This window comes from Platalea leucorodia (assembly GCF_965183815.1).
Source record: "Platalea leucorodia genome assembly, chromosome: 1".
Lineage (NCBI taxonomy): Eukaryota > Metazoa > Chordata > Aves > Pelecaniformes > Threskiornithidae > Platalea > Platalea leucorodia.
The window spans coordinates 56,650,340-56,667,798 of NC_138823.1; the positions used below are offsets into that span (position 1 = coordinate 56,650,340).

General features: G+C 36.1%; 1 protein-coding gene across 2 annotated transcripts in view; it reads left to right on the forward strand.

Annotated features, from left to right (window-relative positions):
* The first annotated feature begins 58 nt into the window (after window positions 1-58).
* ANKRD12 (ankyrin repeat domain 12) overlaps window positions 59-17,459 on the forward strand; it is a 48,100-nt gene continuing 30,699 nt past the window's right edge. For both annotated transcript variants that reach the window (XM_082316194.1, XM_082316195.1), the window contains exons 1-2: window positions 59-196; window positions 8,409-8,556. In XM_082316194.1, the coding sequence (XP_082172320.1) occupies window positions 110-196; window positions 8,409-8,556 (235 nt within the window). In that variant the 5' untranslated portion in view covers window positions 59-109. The remainder of the gene's footprint in view (window positions 197-8,408; window positions 8,557-17,459) is intronic.

Genomic DNA, 17,459 nt, shown 5'->3' on the forward strand with positions numbered 1-17,459 from the left:
GTCCTGAAAGGATGCTGTTGTGTGTATATTTATATAATGTCGGTTGTTTATTTTTCAGACACATGATGAACCCACTGATACAAGATACAGCTAGCTAAACAGCTATAAAATGCCCAAATTTGGGTCTACAAAAACAGTTCAAGTTGAAAATTCTGACAGTGATAGCACCATGGTGGAAAAAACAACTGCAAGAAAGGTAACAAAATTATTTTCATGTCCATTTCATTTCAGTGAAATGAAGAGCATGTGTTTATCACAATTTTTGTTACTGTAATGGGAAGAAATAAATAAATATGAATTTGTATTCTGATATCTTGAGTGCAGGAAAAAAAAGTAAGTTTTTACATGGCTTTAACTGTAAATTAAACTAGGGAACAGAATTTATGCCTTTTATTGTAACTTGCAACTTAATTCAAAATGAAGCTGGATGCGTTGGGTTTATTTTGATGTAAGCTAGTGCATAGTTTCCATATTGTACATCATAAGAAGTCTTTATACACTCAGAAGAACAATGATTCATATTTTATTTAATTTTACAGTGTCTTACTCTCTGTAACAAACGCATGAAACGTGTCTGAAGGCCCGTGACAGAGCACGGACTAATGAAGAAACATGAGTTTCTTATATTCCTTTGTAACACAGGGACTTGTTCCCTCTGTTAGGAGGACTTGAAAGCCAAATGCCGCAGAAGGGTTAAGAGTAACTCCTGTACAAGGGAGTCTACTACAAAAACTGTACAATCCATTTTCAAGTGTTGGAGAATGAAGGAGTATGCAAGCTTCAGTAATACTGAAGGGTGGTTTGTTGTTTACAAATGTGAAGTATCCTGTCATTTTCAAACTTCTGGAGCCAAGTTGCAACTAACCCAGTTCTCTGTTTTGTCTGCCTAGTAACACTTGTACAACAGATGAGTTTATCTGTAGTACTAACAAATAACAAAAGATAGAATAATATTCAGTATTGTGAATGATGAGTTATATATCACCCTAAGGAGAGAGAATCCATTTATCTACCAAATGATGTTTAAAATTGTTTTCTCTGGAAAAGAAGATTGTGTATGTGTGTGTGGTCGTACTTGCTGTTACAATTTTGTTGGCGTCTGTAGTCTCTGTAAGACCACTTAATGGATGTAAGACAGGGAGAGATGAAAAAATAGAAAAAGATTAGAAGATACAGCGTCTGCTTCAAACTGTGTGTCTTCTGAAAACATACATAGGAAACATTAGAGTTTTAGTCTCTTTCCAGTTTGTTTTATGGGTCCCAGTAAAGTGAGGCAAAGGCAGTTGTTTCTGCTAGCTGTGTTGAACCACTTCGTTAAGAAGAGGAAGATAACAGTAAAATGGGGAAAGGAAATTGGCTTACTAGTAAGGGGATGAAAAAATGCTGGGGTTTTTTGTCATTGTTTTGTTCTGGTCCTTGTTTGGGATATGGTCAAGTTAATTGAAGTGTCATTCAACACTGGGAATAATGGGGAAAACTGGCGCCTACAAGCAGCAAGAACAGGAAGGCTATTGCAATGAAATTTAGTGGTATTCAGTACTGCCTTTTTATTTACACACTTGTAAATAAGCTATATTTTGTAAAGATTTTAGGTTGTTTATTTAATTAAAAAATATTTTCTGGCTTTATAAACTCTTGTTATCTTGACACTTCAGTATTTCTGAAAAAAGCTTTTAACACAGGAAAAATCTTGAAGACAACCAATAGCTGCTTACGCTAGGAAAATTGACTTATGTAATTTTTTTCAAGCTTTACTTGTGTTTTCAATTTTAAAAAATCTATAACACAGGTTAAAATGAATTTTCATCTTTTGTTCACTTTCATCAAAGCAAAAATAGTAGGTTTTGTGGAATGTGTCAATTCTTAAGTTTTGCTTTTCCCTGTTTCTCTGCTAAAGGTACAGCTTGAAATGCTTGGAATGCATTTGTTTGTAGGTTTGAACATATAGAAATAGATTACCATATCTTTATAGTGCAGATTACTTTCTTCCTTTGTAGGCTTTGAATTTTACATACAAATTGCTCTGCAATCTGAGTTTTAAAAAAATAAACCAATTAAAATAAAGAGTTTACTTCTGAGGCCCCTTTTCCTCCTCTGCTCTCCACCTCTGACTCCCCCTCACCTCCTCTCCCTGTTGCTTGCTGCCATAGTAGAAAAACGGTGCTGGTCTCCAGAGTGGCTGTTGTATCTGTGGCCACTGCCAAAGGAACTGTCTTAGCAGTGATCCTTGTGCCCAGTTCAATATTTGCTGGTTGTCCTGACACCTTCTTCTCCAGTAATCTCCTGCCTCTGATCTACTAATAATAGTAGCAGTTATGTCTGCTGAGCCATTTAACCCCCCTACCTTGCAATCTCTGCAAAGTTAGGTAATCTTCTGAAGCAGATATGTGCAGCTCTTTCACCAGAAGATATGAATCCATATGAAAATATGAATAACTCTTTCCAGGGAACAGAACAGTGAACATGGTGTCATTTATTTAACCACCAGGAAACATGGCAAATTTTGATTTGATTTAGAAAGGAGTAAATTAACATTCTATTTTTAATGGCCGCATAAAACCATTTTGTTGTCATATTGGTTTGGGTGAAGGTTTCTCCTTAGCTGGGTGTTCTAACAAGGAAATACTTGGTGTTGAGACTGATCACCAGTACAGGAATTAGAAGTATGGACCGGTGTGCTAGGCTGAGATTCTACCTTGCCTGGTATTGGAGATTAAGATGCCAGTGAAGGCAGGATTACTTAGAAAATTAAAATCCAGGGGAAGATGGAAGTTTGACCAAGGACATACGCAATGGTGGACTAATTAGATTGATACCAAACAAGTGTTGCAGTTAATATTCCTGTATTCAGGTTTTTAGCATAATAAATACAGTTCGGTTGCTTTTGTCATATTTTGAGGAAATTGAATACATGATTAAGATGTTAAATAGTCACTTAAACAGTCACACAAACTGTTCTCTAACACATGGACAAGTAATTGTCAGCAGTGCTTAGCTGGCCCTTGAATAATCTGCAATCTTTTCCCCTGTATTAGAAAAAATAAAATATTGCCATAATGTAATCATTTTAATTCAGCCTAGAAAGTTATTTAAAATTCAACAAACAATACGGTAAGAGTAAAATTTGAGTTTGAACAACATAAAATCATGAAGGCAAATCTGTATTACACACACAGATGTAAAACTCTGAAGTGAAGATTGATCGGGCCAAATCATATTAATTTCAATAATTTGAAATGAAATATCTTCAGGAAGAATTTAAAAACAATAGTCTTTGAGGCATTAGGACTTCTTATGAAAAAGTTATGGATTCTTTAACCTAATGTAATTAATGTAAGGAGGTGTAACTGATGCTGCAGGTGAAAGGGATACTAAAGTAAAATTTTTGCTTTAGTGGCATTTCGATACGGAAGTGTCTTGATTAATCTGGAAAATACCTCTTGTCCGCAGACTTTTCTCAGTATTGTGTGAGCAATGAGTGACCATTCACTGTGCCATCAGAGATGCCTGGGTCTTCTAGTAGCATGAAAAGACCCTGAGGTCGTCTGATCTGAATCTCTGATCTGAATTCTCTCAGTGCCAGGAGGCACACAAGGCGCGAACATCGTTCTTCCACTTCGATCGGTCTGCGGCTGCGTGCTCTGGAGTCCCAAGGGCCACAGCGCAGTCTTCTGTTGTTTTTTTCCTCAAGACATGACCGATCCAGTTCCATCTCCGCCTCCTCACTTCATTACTGATTTTCTCCACCTCCGAGTTGATGCTCGTCGTTTCTGCAACTTTTTATTTTTTTCCCGGGAGGAGGTAGTTGGCCTCCTGCCCAACCCCCATGACTTGGAGGGCCAGTGGTTTTTCTGTCAGGGTGGCCTTCCCTTAGGCTGCGTTGGTTCGCGGCACCTTCTTCAATTTTATCCGGTGCACCCTCCAGAGAGGGATCCCCTATCCACCACCCAGGGGACGCGCCTTCTAGCCATGCAGCCCCAGGCGAAGGCCCCTGAGGTCGTCAACATTCAGATAATTGCAGTGGTCCTTAGTACAAAAAATGCCTTCTAATTGTATTTTTCATGTAGCTTTGGCTTCTTATTTTTTCTGCAGAATAGTACAGTCAAACCACTTCTGCACTTTGCTATGTAAATGCGCTCTTACTTGCTTCTGTGTTCGCTTTGTTATTGAAGCAGAAATGTCTTTGAACGACTCGTGGAGCTTAATCTCCACGACTGTAAATGAACAGAAAATAGGTAGTTTAATTATTGGTGTTCCCTTACATGTTCATAGATGCATTGTAGGCACAGGAGGCCTAATGTGAAATAATGTTCACACAAAACACTGCATTTCCAAATGAACAGTAATGTTAAAGGATACCACTCCCTAAAAACTTCCTTATTCTTCTCAAAATAAAAACTGTAGTGGCCTAAATGTATGGTGTAAGACTATTCCAATGGTTAATATATTAAGATAAAAGAAAAAACACTTGCAGGATTTGTTTTTCCTAGTTGACACAATGCTTAGCTCTTACTGGTTGTGCACTCTTAGCTGTTGACTGAGCAGTGTAGTAAAGTTACTGTTATGAGACTTAATCTTTCATATTCGTCAAGTGGAAGTTAATGCTTATTATGCTGTTCTAGCAACCAGTAAATAGCTATGTGAATCAGCTATGTGTTCGGGTCTTCTGAGAGCTTAAAAAAATCATTAGGAATAATCCTGTTAATAAGCTGAGTTTATATCCTATATGCTTTAGGGTACATGTATTTTTATTTCAGCTGCTCATCTTGGGAGCATAAAATAAGTAAAAAAAAAAAAAAAAGTAAGAGTATGTACAGCAGATAGACCATTTAGTGTTTGCACGAGATATTTTGTAAAGATAAGAACATAATGAAATTTTAATTTATCTGAATTTATACTTTAGAACTTACGTGGCCAAAACTCAGGAAATAAATGATAGATATGTTGTCCAAAGGAGAAACACACTTGGGGTTTGTAAGAATTAACTCCCTTCTTAGAATTCTGAGTCCAACAGTAGTGTCCAAAGCCATTTTAATACCATGCAGAACACGCTTCAGTATGTAATTATCTTTGATAGGCAGAAAAAGAATGCTTATTCTCCCGGGGCTTAGTACATCTGCTAGATTATATGGCACTCTTGTCTCCTTTTGTGTATTGTTATTGATTGTAGCGGTACCAGACAATAGAGCTGGAATGGCATATCAAGAGATTGTCCAGACTGCTGTTTGTTAGCCTTCTGAGACAGTTTCTGTTGAACAGATTAAAAAATGTGTTCCTCATCATAGCCCACTAGTATGGTTTTGTTGAGAAAGGAAATTCTTCCTTGTTACTACGTCCTCCAGTGAGGCATGCATTAAATGTTGAGACATGCAGATCCAGTTCATCCATTTGCCCCAGAGTAGAATAAGCTGTACTCAGTTCTTGACAGATGTTTGCCAGACCTTTTCTTTAAAGCCTTGACTGATGGAAATTCCAGTCTCCTTGGGCAATTTATTCTCATGCTTAATTATGCTGATTGGCATAGAGTTAGATACTTAGTAGAAGAATAAATAGCCTTTGCATGTCTCCTGTTGCAGTCTAAAGCCATTAAATGTTTTCTAACTGTAGTGGACATGGAGAGTATGTAATGCTTTTCTCTTTGCAGCAATAGTTTATGTATCTGAACATTATCATGTCTTCGGTGTTTTATTTGATTAGCAGTTTTCACTTTAGATTAATGAACCTCTTTAAAAAGTCCACAGGTATTCTAAGTTACAGGTTGCTTTGTAAGATGTCAACTTCATTTTGGGTTGCTTCCATGGATCACATTAAACTAATACGTAGACCTATTCATGCTGAATTTTGAACCTTGCTTTGGACCCTGAAAAAGAGATGTCCATGCTGTTGCAGTGACCAGGAGTAGTTGGAACAATAAACGTTCACTCTTTAAATTGAAATGCCTGTTGTAACCTTCAGGGCTTGTTACCTCCTCTTGCCTTCCTTTACTTGCAGTTGAATCCAGGAGGCTGTTAAGAGTTTTGTGGCTTTTAATGTGGGGTCTTGTGATTGTACAGTTAATTATTTTTTTCAATTTGTAGAACCTTGGTTTTATGCTGGCTTTTCCCGTTTTGTATTTCGACCGTTTTTCAAATTCTCTAATTTTATTTTCCCTTTGCCAGCGCTCTTTGCTTCTCCCTCTCTCCTGGTTGTGATGGTGTCTGCATATCTAATCGCATCTCTGTTTCAGCATTGTCACTGAAAATACTAAATAACATTGACTACTTTGTACAGACTTCTCAAACACCCTGTTCATTGCATCTTTTGGGCTGAAAAGTTCACCGCTGGTGGTGGCTGTTTATTTGCACAATAGCAAAGGAACAAAACACTCTCATTTTTCAGATTCTGTGTTTTCTGTGTAGAGCCTGTTCTTTCATTTTCAATGTATCTTTATTTTTCTGGAAGTATGCATTTTGAACTGTCTTTCCTCCTAATTAGATCATCACAAAATTAATATTCAGTGATTATCAAAAAAGTAGTGCATCAGTCATAGTATTTAACATAATGCATATATACAATTTAAGAATAAGAATAAATGTAAAGCTATAAAATCATTTAAGCAGCTTGTATCTCTTTGTGAGCACGTACCAATGTATTTTACTGATTAGTACCAAAAAAAGTGGTGATTCGTAAGGATTACCAACCGCAAAAAGTTGGCCTTTTTTTCTACAGGACAAGTTGAAACCAATGTTTCCTGCTTAGGAAATTTTAAATTATTTTTAATTGATCCTTTCTATCGCATAGTACCTAACACAGGATAATATTCTAGAGAAAGCAATAGAATTTTAATACCACTTTATCATATTGTGGGAAATTTACATATGTACATATGAGAAATAATTGGATTGTTTGGAACAAGGGATGAGAGAGCTCTTGGTGAGATTGGGCTGAAGTGGAGAAACTCTTACCTGTAGTGGAAGAGATCGGAATGGGCTTAATGGAGTTTGGATCTGCTCTTGTTAACTTACAGATGCATTTGCAAATGATCAGTTGTGTTAGATTGATTAGCTTCTTTCAAAAGTAATAGCACAGACATTTTACCTCCCAAGAGCTTAGGGGAATCTTAAGGGGGTTTCGATTTTTAGATTTTCTTGTTCTAGCATGTAAGAAAAAGGCTGCGGGGGGTGTTTGTTGTTTCCTTTGGGGTTTTGGAGGAGGGCTGGTTTTGGTGTGTGGGTTTTATTCTGCATTTTGGTTTGTTTGGGGTTTTGGTTTTTTGGAGCGTTTTTTTGTTTTGGTTTTTTTTGTTTTGTTTTGTTTTTGTTGGTTTGTTGTTTTTTTTTTGTTTTTTTTTTTTTTAAGTTTCCAAACTCAGAGTGAAGATAGATTTTCTCTGGGGGCATCAACCTTTTACTTCAGAAATTCTTCTGACATAGACTGATCCCTTCTTTGTGATTTCCCTGGTACAGACACTTGCTGTCTGAAGATTGTAGACTTTGTTTGCAGGTTCTTTTTGTAATCGCTTCTGTCTACTCCTTTGGCAACAGTTTAAACTCAGAGTGTCAGATGATACAGTCAAACTACTCTTCTTACCTGTGCTTGTTTTTAAATAAAGAAAAGGTGCTCTTGAGAACAGTACCTTTACTTGGAGTTATTTTCTAGTTTTCCTCTAATCAGAATAAATCTTTTAACAGCTTGCTTCAAGTTCGGGTTTTTCTCTGTTTATCTTGAAATACATTTTATGAGCCAAAAATCCCAGATTTATGCAACTAAAAATTTCAAATAGCTTATACCTGTTTTTTCCAAATTTGATACCAGTTAAAATGTTTCTTCACACATTTTTTTAAAAATGTTTCTTCATAGATTTTCTAAGTTCTTAGTAAATTTTGCTTTAGAAAATGAAACACTACACTATTATTCTTGTTGAAATAGAAAGGGAGCTCTGTATGGATGGATTATGGGGTGGGGGTGGAAGCAGGGGATGGTAGAGGGTTTTTTGTTGTTACTGTGTTACTGTTCACAGTCTGAATTGCAGTGTGGGCTTTTAATGTGCTTTTAATGTGATTGTTATGTTATGGTCAGGGAAGGAAATTGGGATGGTCATTAAGACTTAGCAAATTCTTGTCCAGTTTGTGTTGTTCCTTTGCTTATTAATCAAGGCTCTAATAGTGAATAACATTCCTACGGTAATGTATCTGGAAGTAGAAATAACACAGAAGACACTCATCTTAAAAAAAAAAAAAAAAAAAAAAAAAAAAGACATTGATTATTTTTAGTAAGGTTACTTTAGAAGTTTTTGAATAAACTACATAATACACATACATACACACATGCACATACATTCTCTCATAGCAGTCTTTTCAGTCTGTATACGTTGTAAGACTATTCTGCTTTATGCAAAAATTACTTAGTATACTTTTTATTTATATTAGAGCAAGGACAAGATTGCATCCTACAGCAAAACTCCAAAAGTGGATAGGAGTGATATGGGGAAGGAGATGAAAGAAAAGTCTTCCATGAAACGTAAACTTCCTTTTACTATTAGTCCATCCAGAAATGAAGATCGCAATTCAGACACAGGTAGAACCTTTTTATTTCCTTAACTAATTATTTGTTGGTAAAATACGTCCTAATTTAATTAACTGTATATTATGGTTTTTATATTGATTATTTTTTCCCTATAAAAAAGGATACTAAGTATAAAAGTTGCTTGCTTGCTTCTGATTGTTGCATCTCGGTCTGATAGGCTTTCATCCTATCATTAGCAAGAGCTAGCATGCCAGCATAGTTTATCTACATTTTCCAGTTGTTTCCTAACCTCATTCTGTTGCTTCTATTTTAGTAATAAATCTTTCTTTTCATTGCCATCTCTTGAGGTTCATTTGCTTAAACAAGTAAACTGATGAAAAGATATGTAAGTGCCTTGATTTGAGACAGAGCTGTCAGCCTTTTGCCGCCTTTTTGGGGGAGGGACAGTGGGAAAGAGTGGTAAATGTACTGTCCTCCATATAAGAGAAAAGGTTGCTGAGGTTATGAAACTAAACTAGCCATGGAGAGTGAACTTTTCTTTCCGTCTAAGCTCCTATGATCTGTTCAGGATACCTTTTCTGCACAGGCTGGTAGTTCTTCCTAACTTAAGCATATGCTATTAGAACTGATTTCAAGACTTTAAAATACCATTCTTAACATGGCTCTTTTCAAATCAAGATGGAGGGGTCTGGATGTATTCCAAGAGTACAGTCATCTCTGAGTTTAGGTAATCAGTTATCTATGTCCTAGTTCAGTAATAGTTCTGTTGGTAGCAAGACAGTATCCGTGCCCTCTGGAAGGCCACCAGAAGGCAAGTTTGCCAAATTTGTCAGAGGCTCAGTACTGCAGTTTCTTATACAGTGCTCATTGTATATTTGAATATTTTCATAAACAGGTAATTCCCTTAATATGCTTAGATTTAAACACAAGATAAAGTATATACCTCAGTACATGTCTCATTTTTGTCCAGGATTGATTTCATGCAGAAGATTTGGCTCCTGGATATTACATAAATATTTTTGTTACTGTAAAGAGAATATCGTAGGAAATCCAAATTTGAAATAGTCACATTACAAAAGAATGCTCTTGGCTTTAGATCTGTGTTTTCAGTGGTTTTACAGAATTCTAGAGTCTTACGCTATTCATGATACCACTTGATTCTGAAAAGACCATGTATAAATTAGAAGTATGCTCCCAGCATCTGCTTTGTTCAATTTATTGCTTGGCATTAGACCCTAACCATTTTTCATAATGGAAACAAATATATTTAGAAGTAATATTTAGCACTTATTTAATGTTTTCTGTGTTGGAAATCTTTTGTCATCTCTCCCCACCCCCATCAACTTTAAATAATTCATTGTCACAGCATCTTTTAAGGTAACATAATTTTTTGTGTTTCTCTTGCTATAGCATCTATTGTCACAGTTGCCACAAACAAGATGGATTACTCTAGGCACTTAGACATGCACAAAAAGACAATGCACACACTACAAAATCTTTTTGTTACAAGTTGTAGCAAGGAGATGAAATAAACAGTTCAAGTAGGGGCAAGAAATACTTAATGTAACAATAAAAGGCACATAGGTTTTAACTACTCTGTAGCAAACGTCATAGCTTGTTTGTCCGTTTCATTACTGCTGAGGTAAGTAGGTAAGAGCAACTACCCTGTTTCACAGATGAGGAACTTGGTACATAAGCTTTCCATAAACTTTAGAGGCAGGAGCATGACTAGGATGAAAAAACAGTTCTTACAATGCTGATTCTGTACGTTAACAATTAGATTAGACCAGTGGGGATTAACTGCTTACATTGGTGCAGAGTTTGGCACTGACATGGATTAGGACTGACATCGGTGATCATGAGATGCAGTGCTACTTCTGACACAAACTTGGCATTAGACATAGAAGAGGTTTGCCATCACTGGACTAAACTGTTACCTCTGACAGAAGTGTCTCCCTGCCAACTATGTACAGAGAATGGCAAGTGTTATTTGAAAAGGAAGAAAGTAAGATTTTGGAAACGGGAGTGTAACCAGAGACAGGGGGAAAAGAAGAGGTGATGAAAAGCTTCATATTAGCTAGTAGTGCTAGTGTTTAAAAATGAAATAATTTTTTAAAAAATCCCAGTTTTCCTCTGATATTTTGTGAAAATCTGTAGTGGTATTCTAGGGAAATGGTCAAAGGTTGTGTATACAATTCATCATGAGAAAGGTTCTGAAAAAATACGTGCTTCTACTCCATTCTTCCCACTGTCCATTACAGTTCCAGGATGTATTTTATCCTTTCCGTGTAGTTTTGGGTTTTTTTTAACAGTCATAGAATCATAGAATCATTTAGGTTGGAAAAGACCTTTAAGATCATCGAGTCCAACTGTAAACCTGGCACTGCCAACTCCACAACTAAACCATGTCCCTAAGCACCACATCTACACCTCTTTTAAATACCTTCAAGGATGGGGACTCAACCAGTTCCCTGGGCAGCCTCTTCCAGTGCTTGATAACCCTTTCTGTGAAGAAGTTTTGCCTAATATCCATCCTAAACTTCCCCTGGCACAGCTTCAGGCCATTTCCTTGTGTCCTATTGCTTGTTACTTGGGAGAAGAGACCAATCCGCACCTGGCTACAGCCTCCTTTCAGGTAGCTGTAGAGAGCCATAAGGTCTCTTCTCAGCCACCTCTTCTCCAGACTAAACAAGCCCAGCTCCCTCAGCCGCTCCTCATAAGACTTGTTCTCTAGACCCTTCACCAACTTCGTTGCCCTTCGTTGGACACGCTCCAGCACCTCGATGTCCTTCTTGGAGTGAGGGGCCCAAAACTGAACACAGGACTCGAGGTGCGGCCTCACCAGTGCCAAGTACAGGGGCACCATCACCTCCCTGGTCCTGCTGGCCACACTGTTCCTGATACAAGCCAGGATGCCATTGGCCTTCTTGGCCACCTGAGCACACTGCTGGCTCATGTTCAGGCGGCTGTCAACCACCACCCCCAGGTCCTTTTCTGGCAGGCAGCAATAGTCTATATAGCTTTAACCCTTATTTAAGTTAATCTTCTGAAGGATTCTACATGCAAGCTTTGATTAAGACTGGTAGAATTGGTGGTGGAAGGAGAAGCTTTTTTCGTACCTTTTTTTAATAAGTTCTCTGATTTGAAGTCTCCCAGTCCAAAAACATAATTTGATTGAAAAGCCATCACTTATTTAGACTACTTAAATAGCACTATTTAAGTTTTGTTTAATTAATCTGGTTATTTGTACATAACCTCTGATGTGGTTATCAGAATAAGAACAATAGGCAAGTGCTACTTTTGCGAAGGACGAGTTTGTTTGCTTTCTCCACCTTATTAGTCTGAAGAGAGAAATGTTAATTTTTCATAATAATTAAACATAACTGCAGATTGTAAAAATCTTTTCATTGTGAAGATAAGCATAGGCTTTTTTTTGTAGTCTTGTTACATAGTTGATTATTCAGGAAGAACAACAAGAGTTACAATTACACTGAATGTGCTAATTTGTTGATCTTTCCTTGGAAATTGTGTTCTCCAGATTTTCTGTTTATAGTAGCATCAGTTTTGTTTTCTGACCCCTTCAATTTCTGTCTTTAAAGTAGTCCAAATATGGCACAGTCATATTTCTTTTAGCATTTAATTGGCATCCAGAAAAGCAAAACAACTGACCTCTTTATGTTCCACGTGTACATCATAGTAACACAATTTCTATACTTGTGCTTCCCATAGTTACAGAGGGTAGTGGGGCTGTTAAAGGGTCTGTTCACACACTGCGTTACTGCCTGCTGGATTTGGACTTATTGTTCAACTGTTACAAGATTCTTTAACTGTTGTTTGGGCTAGAGGCAGGAAAGTGGAGGTGGGTTTGTGTGTGTGTGTATGTGTGTGTTGGTTTGGTTAAATAATTATGCCATAAACTTGATTAATTAGGTATCACAATAGTACCTGGATATCTCTACAGTGTACAGTATACTGTGAGGTCTCTTCATCACATTCTAATCTTTCTCTTTCACTGAGGATAGGAAGCAGCAGTCAATCATGATGTGTTTCTCTTTAAAATAACTTCAGTCAGATTACCACAGTCACACAGTTCTTAGTAACTCTGTTTCTCTTAACTTCATAATCTACAGAATTGATTATCTTGACCTGTCTTCTACAGTTGTTGATAATAAGCATATTAGTCTTTTGTTGCATATCACATATCTTATCACTTCCTTAGAAGCATGTATTTCAAGCAGTTCATATTTTAGCTTTGCATGGTCCTATTTTTTAACCCTGTTATTCCTTACAATTTGCACTATGATAGGAGTTTTACATTAAACCAGACAACCATGAACCCTGAAGTTTGAATTTGGTCTTTTTGCTTTATTTCCCTTATCCACTAAGGTGGTTATTTTACCAAATGAAATATTCTGTTAGCTTGGCATGATTTGTTTTGAGAAATCCACATTACATTATTTAATAATTTATTTTCCTAAAACATTTAGAAATTACTTAACTGAGAATTTGTAATTTATCCAAATAAAAAAACCCAACAAACCAACAACAGATACATTATTGGTTGCCTTGGGACATAAAGTCATGCATAAGTTCTCCTAAAATAATTGCTGGTGATTCTGATGTTTCTCATGCCAGTATGTTTAAGTACTGTGAGTGAATTTCATTAAGTTTTTCTACAAATAAGTGCTCAAATACACCTAAATCACTGTTTCACATAACTTGGCTATTTTTAAATGAGGTTTTTAAAGCGTTAGGTGAAAAGCTTACATTGCAAAAGGAAAATCTTGAAAGCGATGTTGTCCAGATAGATTTGCCTGCATGTTATGAAAGTTATTTAATAAAGATAACTGAACATGAAGCCACTTGAAGAGTTTTGCTTTTTATTTTTTTAATAACAAGAAATTCACAGATGTTCTGTTTCTAGCTGCTGAAGAACACCAAAACATGACGAGAAAGTGAATGCAAAAGAAGATATCTGTATTCCACAGACTTTGAAAACAAAATGCTCAGAATGTAACCCCCCCCAAAAAAAAAACAAAAAAAAAAAAAAAAACAAAAAGCCAAAAACCTAATTGACTTTAACAGTCAATTTCATACATGAAATTCTACCTAAACTTAATTTCTTAAACTGATATTATTTCTCTATTAGGGAAGTTATTACTGTTCAAATTGTACAAACATCAAGTGCACAGCTGTGAAAAGTTTTCTGTTACCACAAGATAAAGAATATCTAAAAATATATAACGTTCAAAGTTCCTGAACGTTAAATTGGTCTTCTCCTGCTAAATAAAGTATAGTGTACTGTGTGAGGATATTCTTGGAGCAGTGAAAACAAATCTTATAATATATTCTGCAATAAGCATAATGGGAGTTCCCAATATTTTATAAGACTTTTTCTGCGGATTTGTGTAGCTTCTTTATCAACAGTTGCATTGTTGCTTTCCATGGATTTAAAAAAAAAAAAAAAAAAGTATTTTTTTTACTATCTTATTTATTTATTTATTGGTGTATTAAAATTTCTCTTTTATGTGCCCTATTCCCTTCCTTTTGTGTCCTTCCATCCCTTTTGTCCTATATTGTTTTATCTTTTACATTCAGAACTAGGGCATACGCATGAGATCTTGCAGGGAAAAAGTAATAGTCTCTTAGAGGACATAGTCCTGTAAATGGATTATCAGGTGCACCTGCTGTAGTCCTTAGACTTTTTTTTTCTTTAGGTTTGTTGTTGATCACATTAATTTTGTGTATTGAACCATTTAGATTTACAGAAACACATATGAAGTCTCACATAAACTTTAATAAAATTGTGTCTTTTTTTGAGTGGTAAGGGCATAATTACAGTATAACTTGGTGAGAGCAGCTGTATTCTTATTAGGTACTTTTAATTGGAAAGATCTAGAAATGCTTTGCAAACACTGTGTTAATAAAGAGTAATAGAAGAATAATTTACCCCACCACTGAAATGCATTGGAATATGTAGGGGAGGATCTTCATGTTGTTTGACAACACTAAACATGAGATGGGACTAAATTGCACTCATTTACTTAGTAGGCTTTTCTAACAAAATGATTAAAAAAACAAACACACAAAAAAAACCCAAACCAAAACAAAAAAAAACAAAACACAAAAAAAAAACCCCAAACCAAAACAAAAACCAACAGATAAAAATACCTGGCAAAGTACACTGTATAGTAAAAAAGTAAAAGCTAGATCATCAAAAGATTTATTTCACTTATTTTGATGTATTATTTTCTCAAGCTGAGTACAGCTATAAAATTGTAAGGAATAATTCAGAATGAAAACAAATGTGTTTTTCAAGAAAAGAATCGTGAGCAGTAAATAGCATAAGCTAAGAAGCAGCAGATCATGCCAGACAAACTGAAATGTGTTGTTTTGATGGAAGCACAATTTCATTGTAGATTTTCCTTAAATTTTCCTATGCAGGCATTCTACCAATAGGGCAGTAGTGTTGATTTGGATATTGAATGAATTTTTAGATATTCAGGAGTATGACATGCATGCAGTTTAGAAAACTCATCAATTACTTACGTAAAAGGGATCTGGTTTCCTTTTTAACCATGATGGATAAATTTGTAGGGGTTTTTTTAATATGTACATATGTCTGTAGCTTTCCATTCTTAAAATAGTCTTGCTTGTAATTGTTTAGTCTGTAAAATCATGTATTTCTTCTTTGGTTACTATGGAATTCAGGATGTGCACTATTTACCTGCCTTCCTCTGCGTCAAGAGCATTGCATTACTAGAGCCTCTGTATGTAATCAACCCTAGAAGATGAGCCTTAGAGAAGGCTAGGAAGGCAGAAAATTAGTTGAGAGGAAATGAGTGACACAAGGAGGGCCAAAGAGAGGGCCTAAGGCAGAAGTGGAGGAACATCAAAAGATAAAAAAGGGTCAGTTTGGGGATTAATGAAACAGGGAATGGTGCATCGTTAAGAACCTCAAAGGCACTTAGTATTCTAATTTGTAATTTTTATTAATTTTTGGCTCTCTGCGGTAGGTTAGTGAAGTTTGCCTCAGTGGGGTCTTCTGTTTTAAGATTTTTCGAGTTTTGCAGATGACAGATTTTGCAGATGAAAAGTGTTTAAGGTTGTGATTCAGGAAGGGAATCTGGAAGACCAGTATAATCATAGGGACAGTAATAAAAATAAAATTCTCCCCCAACCTTGACTGCAGCTTAATTGCATTTCCACATTTTTTTTTTTTTTTACTGTGGCCCAAAATGCTAAGATTAACTAAAACCAGATGAACAGTGCCTCATCAGATGGTAATGAGTCACAGAAAGAATAAGATGAAATAACTTATTACACGAAGAGCTACAAAGATCAGTGTGGCACCCAGGCTTATTTAACTAAGAGTAACAATCCCCAGCTACGTCTCAACCAATTCCCAGCCAAATTTTAGCATACTAGTATGGCCAAGTCCAATTAATCAGTCCAACATCTTTCTCCCCTGCCCCGCATTAATTTATTATATATTTCCCATTGTAACTTTTAGATCTCAGCTTTGTTTCATGTTCTTGCTTGCTTTATGGGGGGTTAGCACATCAGCCAGCCACAGAAGAGAAAGCAGGCATTGGACATCCTTACTGAATTCTGTCCCTATCTTTGTGGTCAGTACTCCAGCCTGGAGGGTGAGTTGGGTTTACTCGTGACTGTAGGGTTCAGAGTCCTGGCTGGCTGCTTAAAGGCCTTTTGGGAAGGCGGTCGGTAGGGAAGCTTCCAAAAGGAGAGGGTGCAGTAGAGTGAGCAGGATCTCTGGAAAAGCTAGTACTGAACCTGGACTTTTAAGGAGAGAACCAAGGGGATTATTTGCTCAGAGTTTGGAGATGTTATTTTTGTTGGTTGAATCTGTTAGAGTACTCTTCACACCATTCATTTTTGACGCTGGTGGTTAAAATTTTTTTTAACTCTTTCAAAAATTTTTATTCCAAGTCAACAAATGGGTGACTAAGGTTCCTTAAGCCATCTTTTACATCCAGTGTGTTTATATGCAAGTAGTAATCTTAAGGGCTCTGAAGAAAAAGGTAGGCATTATAGATCTAACATGTAAGTAATATAAGCTGCTTACAAAATATAAAATGTTGAATTTGATAAGAACTTGTTAAGACAGAAAAAGAGCAGTTGCCTGGAAAGACGAGATAATTACAGGATATGAATGGTCTTCACTACACATAAATGCAAACTAATATGTCTCTAGGAAAATGCAGTTAAACAATAATGACCAGCTAGGGAGATCTGCGGAAAATAGTTGTACCAAAAGAAATACGATGCACTGAGAGTTTGTGCTTGTTTGATGTTAAAATCGTTAAATACTGTTCCAGTTAAAAGTGATTTAGTTGAAGTCACTTAATCACAAATCAGTTGTTTTTTATCATACTTTAATCTAAATGCCTGTGTTTGGTTTAGGAGACCTTTTCTACAGAAAAATGAAGGGAAAACTTTTGAAAAGGATGGAAGACATAGACCAAAGTTTCCAAATGACACAAATAAAATTCTAGTTTTGAAATTTGTTAGGTATTAAAAAGTTGTCTGATTTCAGAACACATTTAACCAGAACACAGTCTGAAGATCTGTGAGAGTTTGTAGGTACTGAATAGCTTTAGAAATTACCTGTTTATCCAGATGTGTAATTTTAGCTCCTGGTTTAAAACTTGGACATGAAATATTAAACAACTACTGTAAATACTCATAAAAGGAAAGAAGTTATGTAGATAAAATAGCTGTATGTTTTTGAAGGATATGAATTTTGGAGAAGAAATTGCTCTAATGTGAAGTAACAGGATGAGTTTGACAGAAACAATCTTTTGTCTGATTACCTAACAAATACCAGTATTAAAAAGTCTTTTCCTAATTTTTAGCATGGTGTCTTGAGAGAAGTAGAATAGAGCACAGTGTCAGATCTGTATTCAAGGCTGAAAGTTGACTAGCTGATCTTA